General features: G+C 38.8%; 3 protein-coding genes across 6 annotated transcripts; 2 read left to right on the forward strand and 1 right to left on the reverse strand.

Annotated features, from left to right (window-relative positions):
• Nucleotides 1-712: 712 nt before the first annotated feature.
• LOC130208598 (40S ribosomal protein S26) lies at nucleotides 713-2,318 on the forward strand. Of its 2 annotated transcripts, XM_056437826.1 has the most exons (4): nucleotides 713-766; nucleotides 1,624-1,801; nucleotides 1,910-2,040; nucleotides 2,222-2,318. In XM_056437826.1, exons 1-4 carry the CDS (start codon nucleotides 764-766, stop codon nucleotides 2,255-2,257), a joined length of 348 nt encoding a protein of 115 aa, XP_056293801.1. In that variant the 5' UTR covers nucleotides 713-763; the 3' UTR covers nucleotides 2,258-2,318. The 2 variants fall into 2 exon arrangements, with proteins under 2 accessions (XP_056293801.1, XP_056293800.1); XM_056437825.1 differs by lacking the exon at nucleotides 713-766 and having other exon boundaries at nucleotides 1,495-1,801.
• Nucleotides 2,319-2,538: 220 nt separating this feature from the next.
• LOC130208597 (zinc finger protein Eos-like) lies at nucleotides 2,539-10,229 on the reverse strand. 3 transcript variants are annotated; one of them, XM_056437822.1, is made up of 8 exons: nucleotides 10,070-10,229; nucleotides 8,792-8,849; nucleotides 8,585-8,689; nucleotides 7,983-8,237; nucleotides 7,668-7,835; nucleotides 7,422-7,571; nucleotides 6,986-7,117; nucleotides 2,539-6,407 (listed from the first exon to the last, which is right to left on the reverse strand). In XM_056437822.1, exons 2-8 carry the CDS (start codon nucleotides 8,829-8,831, stop codon nucleotides 5,530-5,532), a joined length of 1,728 nt encoding a protein of 575 aa, XP_056293797.1. In that variant the 5' UTR covers nucleotides 8,832-8,849; nucleotides 10,070-10,229; the 3' UTR covers nucleotides 2,539-5,529. The 3 variants fall into 3 exon arrangements, with proteins under 3 accessions (XP_056293797.1, XP_056293798.1, XP_056293799.1); XM_056437823.1 differs by lacking the exon at nucleotides 10,070-10,229 and adding an exon at nucleotides 9,408-9,790; XM_056437824.1 differs by lacking the exon at nucleotides 6,986-7,117.
• A 1,021-nt stretch (nucleotides 10,230-11,250) lies between these two features.
• On the forward strand, nucleotides 11,251-16,157 carry rhebl1 (Ras homolog, mTORC1 binding like 1). The gene is made up of 8 exons (XM_056437214.1): nucleotides 11,251-11,661; nucleotides 12,720-12,791; nucleotides 12,901-12,968; nucleotides 13,383-13,465; nucleotides 13,868-13,924; nucleotides 14,040-14,087; nucleotides 14,324-14,405; nucleotides 14,504-16,157. The coding sequence occupies exons 1-8, from the start codon at nucleotides 11,610-11,612 to the stop codon at nucleotides 14,594-14,596; spliced, it is 555 nt and encodes a 184-aa protein (XP_056293189.1). The 5' UTR covers nucleotides 11,251-11,609; the 3' UTR covers nucleotides 14,597-16,157.
• Nucleotides 16,158-18,919: the final 2,762 nt, after the last annotated feature.

Consider the following 18,919-nt stretch of genomic DNA (forward strand, 5'->3'; position numbering starts at 1 on the left):
AGTTATTGTTGTGTGGATGTAGTTCAGACTTCTGTGCAAACTACAATTCCACAAAGTGAAAATCACTTAAGTTATCTAGAAAGAAAAATACATGTGTAGACCACCCAGCATGTTTTGGAAAATGGCAAACTGTAATGTAAATGTTACACAATTTACAATAATTCAACTGCATGTAAATATCTGGTCAGCCATTCCTACTATTTATTGTAAGTAAACCGTGAATGGTAAAATAAGTGATTTGTCACTTCACCTAAATGTGAAAAATACGTGGCCAATAGAATACAGTTGGTTTATTACATTACATTTTAGTCACACATTGTGTACTACTGACTTTCACCCATTCTTTTAAAAGGTATCAATTTGCCAGACGATATTTATTATATTTGAACACACTTTTATCAATAAATTTGAGTCGACATAGAGAGCTGAGGAACAAAGTCGGGCTTGTTTTATTATATAACGCTGCTTTACTGCAAAACCTCTCGGATCACAATGGTTGCAATAATATAGAACTCGCTGGTATGAAACCTCGACCTCCTCGATATCCTTCCGCCGATATAATGGTCTTAGTTTAATTTCCTTGAGGAGGAACATATATGTAATTTGTTTTCGTTGGAATAGATAATTATTACACATAATGTTGTATAAAATAAAATAAATTGATCTTGTGTTTTTTATACAAAAAAATGTAGAGGGCGGAGCGGATGGCACTACTTCTCGCAGTGCCACCTCTTCCGGTCCTCTTTCCAGCTTCCCGTGCAACATGGTAAGTGTGTTTCAGCGGCTGCCGTGTGGCGAAAACCGAATTAACTGTCGTTTTGTGTTAATAATCACACATACTTCGCTCCCGTGATGATTTTTGTATCGCGTAGCTAAACCACAATGTGGATGATAAAGCGTTGACGTCGCTCAAGTATATTACAAATGAAGTCAGGGCCTAATGCTAGCTGTTAGCATGCTAACCGTTTTTGTGCATGTGTTCCTGAGAACCAGCGACGTCAATGTTCATGTTAATTGACGGAGAAAAGCACCGGATCCATTTGGTTTGAATATATATGTTGGTTTCGCACGCTGATGTGCACTAATCCATCAGTGGAATACATTGGAAAGCTCTAAATTATGTAGAATTGTGTTTAACGTGTTTCGATGGGAGCCGACTTGAGTCCTCGCAGCCATCACGTGATGCGATGAGCCACATTAAAGTTGCTGTGACAGTCACCCCAACAAACTGACTTGCTATTTTTTTTAAAATTGAACTACGGAAGTAAAAAATACTTATATTTTGATATCCTTCACCTGTTTATTCCAAACACCTGTAGAAAGAAACGTGTAATTAAAATACGTTGTACAATTTAAGTGACGTAGGGTTGGGGTTGTACAAAATAAATTTTACGGGCTACATTCTTAAGATATCCACATGGTACTGCACTCTGGAAACTTTTTAATCAAATAACCCATTTGTCTAAATAACTTTCTTTTAAATGGAGATCAGTTATCGGGACTGGACTGATGCTCACATCTGTGTACACTTGTGTACTAAAAACATTGAAGTTCAGTATCAAGACCAAGTTGTCTGGCTGTAATTTATCTCTTTCTAACTTAACTATAACATTTGTTTTACAGACTAAGAAAAGGAGGAATAACGGTCGTGCCAAGAAGGGCCGAGGCCATGTGCAGCCCATCCGCTGCACCAATTGTGCCCGCTGTGTCCCCAAGGACAAGGCTATCAAGAAGTTTGTCATCAGGAACATCGTGGAGGCGGCGGCCGTAAGAGACATCTCCGAAGCTAGTGTCTTTGACTGTAAGTGTATTTGCATTGTTTTTCAGTCGAGCATCATACACTGTCTGTATTTTGACCCTGGTGGCGTATCCTAATTTTAACCGTTCTCATTTTCTTTTCACTCTGCAGCTTATGTTCTGCCCAAACTCTATGTGAAGCTGCACTACTGTGTCAGCTGTGCCATCCATAGTAAGGTGGTGAGGAACCGCTCTTGTGAGGCCAGGAAAGACCGTACTCCACCTCCCAGATTCAGGCCTGCCGTGAGTACCTTCTGCATTTTACTCTGTAGTATTACGTTTTTTGTTGGAACTGGCAGACCGGAATTCAATGTAACAGTTTTATTTTCACCCTTGCGATTGAGTGACATTTTCCATTGTGAAAGTTCTTTATTGGATATCAATTTAAATGGTTTTTTCCCCTTTTTGAAAATGTATTTTACAGGCTGGTGCACCAAGAGCTCCTCCTAAGCCCATGTAAAGCAGAATTTGAAGATGCTGTATACCTGAAGAATAAATTCAAGTCTTTGCAAAAACTTGAATGTGTACTGCTTATTATTCTCGACAAACTATTAGTTGTGTAGTTTTGGGAAAGACAGGCCTGTCACATTTTATTTGGAATATACTTTTTTTACCCTACACAACTTACAGTAGTTAAAGATCGAATTATGCAAATGCATACTTTCATAAAAATTTAAGCTCTCAAGATAATGGATTGAAGGGGACAAATGGTGCAACAAGAAATACATTCAAATCCAAAAGTAGAGCATTTCTGAACTGTTTATTTGGTTGTCCCTGTACCTAAAAGGGGTGTTGGTACCTCATGCGTCAGACTTAGAAGCACATCCCTGTTGGGTGTTGCACATATGAATAAGAAATCTACAAAATAAATAAATTCTAAAAAGGAGGCTGGTTAACTTTTTTTGGTCAATAAAATCTACAGAACTTTTTACATATTCCATCTAGTTCTTTGGCTCCTGCCAGATGACATCATCATAATAATTTGGTTCTTTTGACAGTCCATGATGTTGTTTCTGGCCAAGGTCATTGATTTGTGGCATTATTTATACTCTGTGCTGCCATATTTACCGTAAAGTACTTTCACAACATTAACAATTGGCAAGGTACACTTAAAATGAGTGTTTTAACAATCGTGACGTCTACTACAAAGAAGTCTCACCAACGGGAGAATCACACCTGGGTCTGTGCAACTACAAGCTTTTGCCCAGATCACACTTTACAGTGAAGTAATGCCAAACGGATAGGATTTGATTTTGTAAACAAATTATTGGTGTTTAATCGTTTAAAGTCAATGTTTTATAGATTAAGTTGCAGGATTCTACATTACAATCTTCTGTCCTGACATTTAACAGTATAAGACAAGGTCATTTTATTAAATAAAGAAACATTGGAAGAGAAAAATGGAATTAACTATTGTACTATAGTGATAAAGTAACCAGTGTCTAAGTGACTTTATTTTTAAAATCTAACTCTTTAAAGCAAATGCAGCTCCACATGTCTACTATTTAATTTGAAAGGGAACCCACAACTGATATTTTCAAATTGTCTTCTACAAAACTAAGTGGGGATAGCTTCTGGAAAAGACTTAACATTTACAAAGTTTTACTGATGCCAATGAAAAGAGACATGTCCTTTTCTCCTCTTAATGCATACTATGTACAAATATTGTAACTGCTTTTGTTTTATTTTGCCACTAATAGGAAAAAAGTGCTCAACAGTAGAAATTAGTGGTTCTTTGGTTCAGCCCTGGGGGAACATTATTTGGTACTATCCCAAACCTCTGATGAAAAACATTTTAAAAAGTACATTTTATTCTTCTAAGTATATACAATGACAGAACTTCTGCACATTTAAACCAATACTTAAAAATGTGCGATTTCATACAGGTCGGAGATTGAGGGAACAATAAATATAGATTTAAGGCCGGCTCAGTGGCTCTGTTAAGCCTGCGAAAGACTTGTTAAAACAAGATTTCTTGATTCTGCAAATTGCCAGTTAAGTTTAACTCAAGGAAACTCTTGTCTCAAATATTAATGTGCTCAAGTCAGTTGAGTTGGACCCCTCTAGCCTTTAGGACATCAGTGGACCTATGCGTTTGTCCCAAACTTATTTACTTTAGTGGTTATTTACAATGGAGATCATCTACTGATGTCTTGTTCATCAACACACATTAAGTATTGATTTGTGCCCAATTCTGTATTCCAGACATTCCAAACTTGCGTGCTTAACAGTACAACTTAATGTACTTGAAGTAAAATAAACAGTTTCTACAACAACCATATCTATTTTTTTTAAACATGTAAACAAAGAGAGAATCGAGGGCTGACGAGTTTCTTATAACCGACACATTCCTCTCGACATTTCATTTCTGCACCATACTACCACAACTGGATGTATTAAATATCACAACCAAGAAAACCCAATTGGAAATAAACACCCGTTTCACTCTGGACTGAAATGTATTCAGGTTTGTACTTGGATTTAACCGCTACTCCCCACTGAGTCGACTCCTCACTTAGCAGCATGCGCCAAATGCCATGCACATGTATCTTTGATAAATCAGCAGAAATAGTTCTTTGCCAACACATTAATGAAAACCAACCCAACTTTAGGAATAGGAGAATAGAAATATTGTGCAAAGCGAGACGCACGAGGAAGTCAACTATTTTGTCATGATCTCTAACAATGATCTGATTCAAGACAGTTGATAGGTCATGTCCTTCAGTCTGGTCAACAAAGTGTGATCATGGTGAAGAAAGGCACAATACAATGAGATAACACCAACAGAATTTAAGAAGAAATAGATTAGTGTTGGTTTGCAGTTTGATGTAGTTACGAAATGGAAAATATCAATTGACTTGTAAAGACCCATAACTCCTCAGTCATCTTTGAAATTGTGGCAGTGATACTCTTATTCCTTTCCGTTTAATAAAAACATTCCTTAAGTTTTTCTCACATTTTGAGAGATATGTTCAGGTCATTAATGTATTTCATAAAATAGTTTAATATAATCATAGTATTCTGGCAGGGATCAGTGCAACAAAAGCAGTCATAGTAAAGAAAAACACAGCATTCACACAAAGGCCTTCATTTTTCACTTATTAAATTTGCTTCCATAAAACAAAGGGTCTGTCACATGCTCCCTTTTCCCTCACACACTCACACACTACTACCCCTTTTAAAAACAAAAGTGCATTTCTAACTCACCAACAACCCCTCAAACGCATCTGTTCGACTTGGACCTGGTTTTTGAGTTTGGTCTGCACTTCACTTCTCAATTAAAAAACCAATATATTACAGAATCCAACTACATTGGAAACACACTTTGGGAATGATTTAATTAAATCAGTGATTTTGAAACAAGTAATTAAAATGTCATTGTAGGTGAGCCTATACACTTCACATTATCTTTTATGTGTTATCTGTTAAAGGACACAAGTCACATTTGTATCCTGTCATTTGTGCATCAGGTTTGTATCCTGAATTTTAGAGGCACATCTGCGGATTGAAGAAGTGCATTGGTTCTTCATCTACTTTATAAATACATTGAATTAAAAGTCTTAAATGTTGAATCTTAAATTGATTCTTGGTTCAAAGTGCTAAGTTTAAAATGTTCATATTATTTTTATGTCATCAGTGTCTTCTTTAGCTCGCGTGCAGACCAAACCCAGCCGGCTCCTGGTCTCAGTGTATCAATAGCTCCAAGTTAAGCAGGTTGGCCAGCCTTCCTCCTCAGTCAAGGATGTGCTCCCCACGGACAATGTGTGAAGAAAATTCATAGCGGTCCTGGCTGCGGTGGCCACAGATGTTACACTCAAAAGGCTGGCGAAAACCGTGGCAGCCCATGTGGATGGTATACATGACATGGTCCAGGAAAAACACACGACAGTGCTCACAACGGAAAGAGCGCACAGCTCGCCCGTCTCCATCGACGACCCGAAACGACTCCCGAGGGGTGAAAGAGGCCGCTGTAGGTGAGCTTGGAGTTGGCGCAACACCAGCGGGCCTTAGGGCAGAGTGGCTTCCATCTTCTCTTTTCACCTCCATATCTTTGGCGTGGCTAGGAGTGTGTCGGTTCCGACTCCTGTAGTGTGCGACAGGAGGAGGTGCTGGATAACGGTTGTTGGAGTGATGAAGATGGTGGCCGTTGTTACACTGCAGGGTCGGAGTCAGAGCTGTACTGTTGCAAGGCTCATCTGGCATGCTCTCTGTATCTGTCGAGTCCTGGCAACCGTTGCTAGGTGAAGGTGCGTGACTTTGGCTTGCAGGCAGATCTTCATGACCCTCTGCTGCCTCCCTCCCCCCAACACCCACGGCTCCCAGCCCAGCGCCAGTCCCTGAGCAATCCATCTTTGGGCCTCGAGCGGTAGACATGTGAATGGAGCTGTGGATTGGCCTAAGTTCTGATAAAGATGAAGGGCGAGTGGTAAGAAGATGGAGAGGCCTCATTGCGTCTCCACCTCCATTTCCTGCCAAACCTGCGTATTCTCCTCCCAGAGCAGCAAAGAGCGGGGTTTCAAGTTCACCTGTGGGCATCTCCCCGTCTTTATCCAAACCAGCGCTGAGCTCATAAGGTGCATCTGCAAGATGGAGATGTATGTTCTTCTGTCCTGCAAGAAAGAAACACCGTCTCATGATACTATACTCTGGACATCTGGAAAGAAAGAAAAAGATACATGGGCAGCCAAATTGCCCAGATAAATGAACAGCCTGCAAAGTTATTTGGATTCATTCGAATTTGATGGGTTATAATGAATGAGTTTGAATTCAAATTTTTTATTTTTTATATTTCCTTCCAAAATGAAATTATTATATTTATATAACTGGAACACCTAGTTTCTCCTGATAAGATACAGGACTGGCTTCAATACACTGACAATGCATTTGAATGAAAGTGCTTTTGTGTATAATAAGGTTAATGACAATAACTGCTGTTTTCAGTGTTAGACCACAGCTCTCCTGCACCCGCCATGTGTAACTGCAATCAATAAACCTCAAAACAAAGCATGAAAGTTCCCTTTCCCAATCACCTTTACAATCACACAGCTTGAAGAAATACAACTGTGAAAGCCTGGGGTCAAATCTCGCACAAAAAGATCAGTAGTTCTATCGTATGTGGTGTCCAATTTAACCATTTGAATCTGCTTTCAGTTTCCTCAACTTGTCCACACTGAGACCAATTGCTCACCTACAAATTGTTGTGGTGTGGATCTCTTGCGTTTGGTGATACTGTTGGCGAGCCGATCAATAAATGCCATCTTGTCTGAGGAGGGTTGCAGTAGAGAGTCTGGTATAAACTCTAGCTCTCTCATCTCCTCTCCTGCACAGAGTACAAACAAATTGTAATGTTATTTGTTTTCTTTTTCTTATTACCTAGACAGCATTTATTCCAAATGTTTAAGTTGTATGCTCGTTTTCTACGTTTGGCCTGGAGAGAAACTAAGTGAGGCTGTGTGTGCATTACCTCATTAAAGAGGTAGATTTCATGTCTACACTCGATGCCACTACAACCCTTTGGAGACTGGTATTTACAACACCATTGCATCTTTTTTTGCTTTTTTGTCTTATCTGAGACAAGGTTGTTCTTCTGACATGTCATCTCTCTGACTGTAATGAAACTGTACCTGGATTCTGGACACAGGAGGGCTGATGTGACTCCAGACTCTGTAAATAGCTGTGGCAGCGCTCACGGTGCTCCTCCAGGGTGCTCTGCTGCTTGTAACTACGGCCACAATAACTGCACTTATATGGCTTCCCTGCAGTTGGAGAGGAAACTGGGGACAGGTGGGAGGATGGCTTTACTATTGCCACATTAATGTACACTATCATAAGCAGAAAAATAAATCAAATCAGGCTTGAATTTGTCCTACCTGCATGAGTGCGAAGGTGGCCAGTAAGCGCATCTCGTCTTCGACAGGCATAGCTGCAAAAGGGACATTTAAATGGCTTCTCCCCCGAGTGCAGCTTGATGTGGCGGAGCAGGTTACCCTTTTGAGTGAAGGAGGCGCCACACTGATTACACTGGAATGGTCGCTCACCTGAGGATAGAGCAAACCTGTCAACCCAACATGTTGGTTTAAATCTATAGTTTCTGGTGCATTGGGCCTAGTATGTTCTTCATTCATTGAAGGGGTACAACTCTGCAGTCAAAAATGTGTTCAGTTCTTGCGTCAACTGATTGTCACCTGTATGGCTGCGTTTGTGCACCATGAGAACATTTGGCCCAATGCAGATCATTCCACAGATGTCACACTTAAGCTTTCCATTTGGCAGTCTGGTGGCTCCAGCTTGAATGTTTTCAGCATTGGTGAGCTCCCTGTAGCCTCCGACAGCCTCAGATCCCTGCTCTGGACCTCCATCCTCTACCCGCTCCCCTCTTTCATCTTCAGTATTACGACCTGGGTCTTCATCACTGTACAGCTCCACTTTAATGGAGTTGGCTACAGACACATAAGAGCAAAAATAATGATGGCCCTAAATGTAATTTGTTGTCAACCAACAGGTTGCCACACTTAAGAGAAAGAGGCACCAGAGTGTGCACAGTCTTACTTTTCATTTATAAACTGTATGAATGCCTTAATGGACATTATTAGATGTATTAAGTGACATCTAAATAACAAATAATGAAAAACCACAACATTTAACACATAACAGTAAGATGATATGTTAATATATGTCCCATTATATATTGGGAGCTAAAACAGAAATTACTTTAAGGAATAATTAAGCATTTGGGATTCAAACACATTGTCTGTTTGGTGGGAGTCACACTTATTTTTTCACTGACCACTGAGGGAGCGAATAGGGGAATTCTCCTTGCTGTTTGGGGTGCTCACTGTTGGACCTCCCAGGGCCCCAGAAAACTCTCTTTCCATTGAAGAGTCTCTACTAGCTGCAATCAAAAAGGAAACAAAAGCAAGATGTAATTTGAACAAAATGCTAACTAATTAAGGAAAGTATATCTATGATAGTAAATAGAAAAATCAATTCCTACCTGATATGCAAGACCGGTCATTGCCGTCATCAACATCCATACTAGTTCAAGCTGAATACTGAAATGAAAGATATGCAAGATGTTAAGAATAAACTTAATTATCTCTTATATGCATTCACTCAGGCACCAATTCACTCAAAAACAACAAAAGACATCACACCAATCCCCATTATCCATCCATTCTCATCCCCTTAATCCAGGGTCCCCATTATTACAACAGAGAAACATACAATAGTTAGAGGTAGAGGTCCAATTGAAGAACACATTATAAAATGAAAACCCCTGTTGCATGTCAAGTTAAATTGGTATAGCTAAAGGCATATTTCAGAGGGGTTCAGGATAAGAATATAACAAATGTTATATCAAACACCTTTAATGACTAAAAAAAAGAAGGAAAAAAACCACTCAAACGTGAATGCCAGCTAACTACCATACATTCTGAACTGCAACCATATTAACTGTAACACCTGCTCTTGACACTATCAATACATGTGTGGAAGATAGTGTTAACTAACGTTAGTTAATTAAACATATTCAGGCGTTAACAACAAGCTTAGGAAGCACCAGCTCGAACCTGAGCGGCCACGGATCAGCTGCTTTACCCGGTTATATTTACCGTAAGGTTGACCAATGAAAACATTGACAAAGTAACTTGATGTTAAACCAACCTAACCTAACATGAGGCTCATCTGAGACAAATCAGATCAGATATTCTAAAAGAGAAACCTTATTGACGTTTACATAACGGTGGCGTTGAGGTAACCTAAGTTCACAGGTCGGCCTCGATGGCTAACGTTAGCTTTCCGTATGTGATGGAAAGTACCGTTAGCCAAGTTAGCTAAACTCAACACTGCAACGTTACGCCAGTCTGCCATCCCCGACAGCAAGTGTGAACTAAAAAGCATGGCGCAAAGTAACAGCTCAGTAACATGGGCAATGGCACAAGGTAAATTACGCTGACTTGTGACATCAATTGACTGACTGACGCTACATTGGACATTCGAGTCTCTGCGACGTCTTGTATATCGCTAGCACAACAAACCAACAACGTTAGCCTGAACTGTCGAAGTTAGCTAGCCGCCACTCAGTGTTTCCTAAACGGTTGCTATGGCACCCACCCCCTCCCTGGTGCTATGGCTAGCCGGCTAGCCAGCGAGCGGTTAGCTGGCTCTTCCTGAAGCACCGGCGCTGACGTTGACAACACAACACAGCAGAGGCAATCAACTGTGAACAAGTCATTTTGAAGTTATCCGGTTGTCCCAGTTACTGTTGTATTACCTGTCCCTGTCAGGGCCGTTTCAGAAATGGTATTCTGTATTTTCATCTGCCTGTTTATGACGGCAGCATCTCCCGGCAGCGTTTACCTCTTGCTCCAAACAATTTCCGGTGAACCACCAGCAGTGAGCCGTATTAACGCTACATGGTCCACTAATCTGCATCAAATATAACATTGGTTTACTTTGATTCAGCACGTAACTTTACACACACATACAGATAGACAATACAATAAATAATGACGTAGCTGTTTTTAATTACAACAGTGCAGCTGTGCTTAAAGCTGCAGTAGAAAACATTTGTTTCTGACAAGTTTTGATAAAATGAACCCATGAATTATCGTATGTGTTAGTGTTGGAAAATCTGTCATTGTGATCCGATTTGTCTTCAAAAAAGCCCGTCGTGCAATAACTTTGCTTGAACATTTGCTAAATATTAGATAAGTCTGTAAATGTCTAATCAAAGAATATGTCCACACGTCTATTGCTTTTTAATCAATGTAGTCTACCCATGTACTTTAGTTAAACCAAGTACTCTTTATTTCATAAACAAAATCTAGGTGAATGTATGTCATTGATACATGTTTTTATTTTGTCTTTTTTAATTACATGAGCAAAGGAAACTCATTTTCTAGAGCGAACACAATATACTAAACAATGGTATTTTCATGCTAAATTGAGTGAGCAAATAAGCATGCACCTCTTGCAATTTCCTTTTTATCACCAAAATAGATTTTTCTTTTAATACATGTTGGAAAATAGAATGACAAAAACAATAAAGGCATATATGTGTACATCAGACAGTATACAGATAACATTACCCTTTTTAACTTCTTACGCACTAACCCTAACAGCATCCTGTCAGATGGTCTTAATGTGATTAAAATGCTTCAGATGAAGCTGTGACTGAATATCTGACAAGGTTATTTTTGATCACATTACATTTACAAACGTCCCTTCCATATAGTTGTATCATTAATCCATAGAAACCCAGACGTGTTGATATGAAGAACAACATTCCCTTGAGATTGTGTCCTGAAGGTCACTCTGGAAAAATCTAAAAGTTGTGGGTGACAGAAACAAGATGTGCACACAAAGAGTGACCTCTGCTGTGCAGCTTGTCCATAATGCACGCCCATATCAGCTATGACGTGTTCCCTGGTTTTACGACGGTGTGCTTACACAATGACAGTTTCCGTCAGTTTGACTTGCAAATCGTAACCGCGCTGAGCGAGCGGTTTATTTTCCTTTCCAATTGCAGCTGGAACGTCAATTTCATAATTTTGAACCATCGATCGATATCGTTTACCATACCAAATACAGAAATATATATTTTTGGGAGATAAGTACAAGTTGTACTTGTTGTAACTACTTAAACTCTGAACTTCCAGCTCGAGGCCCAGCAGCGAGCTCGAGCGGCAACTCGGAAAAGTTTGTTGTTGTCACGTGATGTGAGACGAATGTGGCGATAAAAGTTTGCTTAGATAGTAAAAGTAGGCGGCGTACCTAAACATTAACACTTTTTGAATACAACATTCACCAACATGCCTCAACCGAAATATCGAAAGATTGCTGTGATAGGTTACAGATCTGTAGGTGAGTAAACACACGAGCTCGTGCACAGCTAATGTTGGTGAGCTAGCTCACGGGCTAACGTCCTGGCTTTGTTTTCCTCTTCGGTCTCTCCGACTCACACCAGTAACTCTGTATCACCGTGTTCATGTTCCTTTCTGCCACGTATGGTTGATGAGCAGCTGATTTCTACATTATACTTAACGTTACATCAACTATCGTGTAGCTTTAGCCATCTGTTACTGCCGTTAAGTTAGTAACGTAACGTGTTGTGTGAAAACACATTTAGCAGTGACGTGCTGCTTTAGAGCTCATCGGCGTGGGTCGAAACTTGTAGTCCAGCACGTTTTAACAAAAGCTTGTGTCTATTTTCGATCTCCCACCAACATGTCGATGTTCTAAAATGTTCTGACGTTGAATTTGTTACGCCAAATTGTATCAGCGATCACATACATAATGTATTACATGTGCCTGGATTGCCAATCCGGTTTTATTCTACTTATCACACAATTTATTCTGAGTTTAACCATAACCTTACAACCGTACCCCTGGAGCATTTCAAGGACACACATTTTGATCACTTTGAGGAAGTATGTGGCCCCATAGATGCTCAGGTGATCACAGATGTTTATGTTGGCAGAACGTGTCGTGTGTGAAGGGTACTGTGAATGTGTCGATCCTTTGGTCTGTACCGTCTAGTTCATCCTCGAGCATCAGAGTTTCAAACTCACAGATTTCAGTACACCATAATCACAGCTATCATGTGTTGTGTGACCCTATCCACATACTACAGCACTGCTAGGATGTGCATTGGTAAGATCGAAACCTTTACCATAGCAGTAGAGATGAAATCCCTGAGCATCTCACATAATTTAATCTGTCACCCACTTTGATGCTTACAATGTAACTGATCGTGGAAAGTGTTTTGTCTTGTTTGTGTTTTCATTTAAAGGCTTAAAGTCATTCATAACTATGTTCACAGCATGTTTGTGAATCTGTGTTATGTAGAGGATTGCTATTTAAAAAAAAGTATTATTGAATGGTCGTGAAACAACTATGTTATATTTCTTTTCCCTGCACAGGAAAGTCATCTCTTACAATACAGTTTGTGGAAGGACAGTTTGTTGACTCCTATGACCCCACCATTGAAAACAGTAAGTTTGATTAGATTGTTTATAAGATACTGCAGCAAAAAAAAGTTAACACTGGTTTTCGCTCAATGTAAAAAAATGTTTTGTAAAACTAGTTCATCGCTCTCCCCAGCCTTTAACAAAATGGTCAACGTGAATGGCCAGGACTTCAATCTTCAACTGGTTGATACCGCTGGACAAGTAAGTTGTTCATTTACTATTGCCGTACCTAATACAACCACCAAACTCTTGGTTTTAAATCAACACGTCTTATTTGAGCTGATCTGATAAATCCTAATATTTAACCTTGGTTTGTTTAGTTGGCGTTAAGCAAAATGCCATAGAGACACTTGTGTCCAATTTAGCATTAGTAAGACCGTTATTTGTGGCAAGTCAGCGTTATCTACCATGCCTCACTGCCCATATTACTTAGCTGTGACTGTGCTAACTTCGGCTGGAATAATGGAGTGTGCTCATGATGTGAGTGACAAGTCATCTATTTTAATTAAAATTGATTATTCTAGAGGCGATAGACTTGCATATCTGACTCCATTTAATTATGTTTTGTGTTTAGTATTAGTCATACCCAATAAGATGTGTCCCCTCTGTCTGTAGGATGAGTACTCAATCTTTCAACAATCCCACTCAATGGACATCCATGGTTATGTCCTTGTCTATTCAGTGACTTCCAATAAGAGGTAATAGCTGTGTTTTGACATCTGTATGAATAATGAGGCATATGCTGTTAAAAAGTCTTCGAACACTATACTAGACAACCTTACGTGGCTTACAATTGCTGCTATTGTGATCTAACCTAGTCTGACCATTTTTAATACAACAATTCTAAACTACAAAATCTGTACAAGCGTGCTGTTGTGTACATATACCAGCAGTGTAATTTATAATGCCATAAAAACAGGTTTTAAATTTTTCCATTTGTTGTAGTTTTGGTGTTGTACTTTATTGTGTGCCTGTTGTCTATTGTTCAAACAAAAATATTTCAAAGTAAGGGGTTCTTTAGACTATCATTGTATTTCAATAGTTGGTAACATAAATGTTAGAATTACATAATGACTACTCTTCTCACTGTCTTTGTTCAGTTTTGAAGTTGTGCAGATTCTACATGACAAGCTGCTAGACATGGTTGGAAAGATTCAGTAAGTTTAGTTGGATCTGTCAAATACAATGCTTCCTATATTCTCTCATCTTTTTTTGTGTTTTTTTTGCAAATGATTTTGTTTTATACAACCATTTTTTTGTTAATTTTTTTAGGGTCCCAACTATTCTTGTTGGGAACAAAAAAGATCTCCACATGGAAAGGTAATCGAGACTATTGACATTTAAGAATATAAACCACATTATGTTGCTGTCCAATTAAAAAAATAACACCATTAATACAAAATTAAAGACATTTTAAATGCCAAGTGTGTAAATGATAAGTCTGATATTTTGTGTTTTTCTTCGTTTCCAAACCAACAATGTATATTGCCTGTGTAGCTAAAAGTAATACAAAAGGTGTTTTCTGAAACTGAAGTTTTGTTTACATTTTTTTCCAGGGTTATCAAGCCAGAGGAGGGAAAGAAACTTGCTGATTCCTGGGGTGCTGCATTCATGGAGTCCTCAGCCAAGGAGAATGAGGTATTGATGGATATCTCTTTGAATACAAACTCATCCATTCAGTCTCCAAATTAATTCTCACGGATTCACACTCTGATGACGATGTTCTTGAAACGCAGACTGCTGTGGAGCTTTTCAAGCGGATCATTTTGGAGATGGAGAAAGCTGATGGAAACGCACCCCCAGAAGAGAAGAAGTGTGCCTTGATGTAAACGTGTGTCCAGGACATCAGAAAGCTCATTTGCTGAAGACAGGAGCCACAACGTCACCAGCTTGCCAATCGTGATCTCATCGACACCGCAGTGGAACTTTTCTGCTCAAATGTGATATCTTATTGATTTGCATAGCAAGTCAACTGCCCAGCCAGTTGATAAACTATCCCACTAATTGTAACCAAAGGCCAGAAGTTTATAAGAGCAAGTTTAATCTTTGTTCTAGACAAAGAAGCACAGTTGGTGAACACTATCTTCAAATATTGAAACGTTATCTACAACTTGGCAAAATCTTGACTTTTCAACCAACTGCTCTGAAAACAAAATATTAAAGCCAAACATATTGGTCCCGATTTTTTTTGTTTGTGTGAACATATTATGGTAATAACTAGTAAATTGTATGTTAGAGACATCATTGGCTTGACTCTCATACCTCTTTGAGTAGTTGAGTTAATGTACATGTCGTGCTGGTTAATCTTATTAAGGACTGGTATTATTTCAACAGTGAGGGAGAGTCAAAGTTCACATTGATTTAAATGTGGTGTTAAATTGTCTATCTCAAATGGTGGATTTTCTTGATTACCCTGGAATGAGATTTCACAGAAGACATTTCACTTGGGTCACAGTTCTTCTCACTAATTTTTTATTAACTTCTCTTCGGGTACCTTTCACCAATGAACTTTTGAATTGCGCCTTCACGATGGCGGAATCTATTTGTAAATCTAACAACTCACATTTTAAGCTCTTCTGCTACGCAGATTAGACTAATCCTCGGTTTCTACACTTAAGTTTCTCCTTATTGACTGTAATAAAGATGTCATCTTTTGGACAACCCTCAGAGAAATTTAGTATAGATTGAAATAGATCTTTGATATTTACCAGTTATGGCCTTTTTATACAATAAAAATAGAATCTTAAAAAAAGGTTTGCTACTATTGGTTACATTTTGAGTGGTGCAGGTTTGCTCTTTGTTCAATATCCTGAGTATATTCTTAAAAGTGCGTTATAAATATGAACATTGAGTTGCAACTTTTTTAAAATGCATTTAACATGCCCACGATCATTTAAGTGGCTGGATACAGTTAGATTAGTAATCTTTGATGTGATGGTTTATGCAGCCTTGATGGAGACAAGCCAGGATGGCGGTCCAGTTAACGCACATTGTAGATGTCCATGATTAGTTTGAGATCCTTCATGACTTTGATTCTGTAGCCGTACAAAGACGTGACACAATGTGGATTTCCCCTCAGAATCCTCATGTTGTACCTGTAGTGGGTAATTGTAACTTTTTATTGCTTTGCTGAGTGAGTAGTTTGTTGATTGATGATGGTTGGAACAAGCTGGTGATGCTGTGTCTGGTGCCTTAAAGTTCCTCAAACTACCGCATCTTCACGACTCGAGGTGCTCTTACAGGTTGTTTTTTCCTTCTTCTCCTTCTGTTCTCTTGATACCATGGTGCAGGTGGTGTGCACCTGAACACCAATATGCCCTTGTGGGTTGATGTTAATTCAGAAATCTTGCTGTAAACAGTTTTGTATATAAATAAATCTGTTACTCATTTGATCGGCTGATTCTGGCTGTTATTCAGATAGCTGAAATTAACAAAAAACAAGTTCACCCACAGAATGTTTTTGCATATAGCTTGATGTACTATAACTTCCCATGGCTTCCACACATTGTTAAAGTATAGAGGCATAGACAGCATCATAATAAGGGGGTTGTGTAAATTGTGGCGGAAACCAGATAAGAAATAATTTAATAATTGCTTACAGACATTTACTGATTTCAAATTGAGCATGTAGGAGCAAGAGTTTACATGCCACAAATTCTAAATAATTTAAGGAATATAATTACAGATGAATGATCAATACAGCTAACTTGATTTAATATTCTGTAGTTGTTCCTTTATTAATTTACAATCAGTTAGTCAGAGACTTTTAAACTCTCCGGAAAAGTACATTCTCAAGTATGTGCGTGTTGTAATATATCTGGAGATGCTAGACACACCGCTTTTAAGAAATAAAAAAATGCTAATAATAATACAATTAAAATAAAGAAAGAGTAAATTTCCACAATGGGTGAGAGCAGCTGCATGACAATGGGATGTGGATACTAGATACTTGGTACACATACGGGGATACGGGGTGGGGAACTCAGAGGGGTAATACATTTCTGAATTAAACATCAGATTATTTTCGAAATCTTTTTTTATTTTATAACTAACTAATGAACACTATCCTGACATGATCCTGTCACAGTAGGTGGCAGTAAACATTTAAAGTAGGAATGCAATCCGCCAAAACGCAGAGAAGATAGATGTTCGCTGCGTAGGCCTACGACTTTAACGACTGACCTCTGACTTCAAATGACATGTATTCACTGTTGAGCTCTATGTCATCCTGATGGCTTTTGACTGAGTTGAAGAAAACAAACCAAACACAGTTTTAATCTGTAATGATTGAGTTTCTGCAGTGTATGACTGCGGTCAAATCAGCAGATACATGTTTGTGCATCTATATTTACAATAATAATTTAGACTTTTATAGCGCAAACTAGAGAAGCTGTATGGGTCATATCGGGGGCAAGGGGTTAGTAGGTGAAAGCGAGTTGGAAGAGGTGTGTTTTGAGGGCTTGCTTAAATAATGGTAGGGTGGGTACATTTATGGTAAACACATTCAAACCAGATCGGGAGCGATCGAATGTTAGTGAAAATATCCACGTTACATAACATTTGGTTTTCAAAATAAGATATCGCCAAATCGTATACTTGAATGGAAATTAGATTAAATATATCATATTCACATTAGGTATAACACATATGACCTATTTGTAGTGAAGAACAGGGAAAATACAACTAGATTAAATCAATGATATTCACATTAAGTAAAAAACATGTGACCGGCTTCTAGTGAATTAAAAGAAAAATACAACTCAACTTAGCATAAGGTGTCCTTATTTCTTGATTTGAGGGTTAATGGAAATATAATAAATTGAATATCTGAATGACTGACTGTATGTGTTCAGAACATTTCTGACCACATCCAAACATCTTAACTGTATCAATTCAGAGATTTTACGAAGTAAAAAAAAAGGTACTATAACAACAGATAACCTAATAATTCCAGACAATGACAGGCATATGTTTTGAGGAAGTCTCTGACTAATTTTGAAAATGAAAAATGTTTACCGTTCCAATTAAGAGATATTTCAAAGGAAAAGTCTTGAAATTTTACAATTCAAAAGCTAATTTTGGAATATTTGAAATGATATAAAAATATTTCTCTCAATAATTCCACCCAATGACTAATGCATATATGTTGAAGACATCTCTGTCGACTCATATACATAAAATTAAACTATTTGACTGAACCAAGTAAGAGATTCTTCAAAGTAAAAGTCCTATATTCGTTAACCGGTGTCATGGCGCTATTAGAGTGGACCCAAAAGCACGACTCAGACAGGAGTCACAAAGATTACCGTCTTTGGTTGGAAACAGGCTGGGTCAAAACCGGGAGATCAGTCAAAGAAGCAAACAAGTCCAAACAGGGGCAGGGCAGAGAATCAGAGGTCAGGGCAGGCAGGCAGGGTCAGAACAGGCAGGTCAGGAATATACTCTAATAACGCTGGAGAACTTGGCACGAAAACACAAGACAATCTGGCAGAGGCATGTGAAAGTGAGGGAGCTAAATAGTGAGGGACTAATGAGGGGATGGGCTGCAGGTGAGAAGGGCGTGAGGACCAGGTGAAGGGAATGAGGGACTAACGAGGGAGTGATCAGAGGCAGGTGAGGGGAGTTGGATTGACGAGATGGTGTGACAGGATGAAAACAACTATTACAAAAAGGAAGGAGTGGAGCTAAACTGTTACAACCGGTCATTTCTAAATATTCGAGGAGCTGTAAACATACTTATATCAATGATTCCAGGCAATGACTGCAACACATGTCAGGACGTCTCTGACTCCACCCATAATAACAATCAAACAATTTTACGGTACCAATTAGGAGACTTTTCAAATAAAAGTGCTACGTTTGTACTTAAAAAAGCTCATTTCTGAATATTAAAAGTTCGATAAAATACTTTTCTCAATAATTCCAGGCAATGACTGATACGTATGTTTGCCCTACAAGCGAGCAGCACTCACTAATTGGGGGGTTACTTGTGGTCAATAGTCTTAAAAAGTAGGATGGGAGCCAGAGCCTTCAGTTATTAAGCTCCTCTTTTATGGAACCAGCTTCCACCTCCACTGAGCTCCTATCTCTACCTCTCTCTCTCCTTATGGATGAATTTACATATATCCACATTATTAACTTCCTCCACGGAT

Source organism: Pseudoliparis swirei, chromosome 18, assembly GCF_029220125.1.
Source record: "Pseudoliparis swirei isolate HS2019 ecotype Mariana Trench chromosome 18, NWPU_hadal_v1, whole genome shotgun sequence".
NCBI classification, from domain to species: domain Eukaryota; kingdom Metazoa; phylum Chordata; class Actinopteri; order Perciformes; family Liparidae; genus Pseudoliparis; species Pseudoliparis swirei.

Bases quoted from the DNA above. Each gene is read 5' to 3' on its own strand.
- LOC130208598 (XM_056437825.1), top strand. From the start codon at position 1,510: ATGCTCACATCTGTGTACACTTGTGTACTAAAAACATTGAAGTTCAGT. The intron at 1,802-1,909 runs GTAAGTGTATTT...TTCACTCTGCAG, and splicing joins CGAAGCTAGTGTCTTTGACT to CTTATGTTCTGCCCAAACTC. The intron at 2,041-2,221 runs GTGAGTACCTTC...TGTATTTTACAG, and splicing joins CTCCCAGATTCAGGCCTGCC to GCTGGTGCACCAAGAGCTCC.
- LOC130208597 (XM_056437822.1), bottom strand. From the start codon at position 8,831: ATGGATGTTGATGACGGCAATGACCGGTCTTGCATATCAG. The intron at 8,690-8,791 runs GTAGGAATTGAT...TTTTGATTGCAG, and splicing joins TGACCGGTCTTGCATATCAG to CTAGTAGAGACTCTTCAATG. The intron at 7,836-7,982 runs GTGACAATCAGT...CTCTATCCTCAG, and splicing joins GCACAAACGCAGCCATACAG to GTGAGCGACCATTCCAGTGT.
- rhebl1 (XM_056437214.1), top strand. From the start codon at position 11,610: ATGCCTCAACCGAAATATCGAAAGATTGCTGTGATAGGTTACAGATCT. The intron at 11,662-12,719 runs GTGAGTAAACAC...TTCCCTGCACAG, and splicing joins GATAGGTTACAGATCTGTAG to GAAAGTCATCTCTTACAATA. The intron at 13,925-14,039 runs GTAAGTTTAGTT...TAATTTTTTTAG, and splicing joins GACATGGTTGGAAAGATTCA to GGTCCCAACTATTCTTGTTG.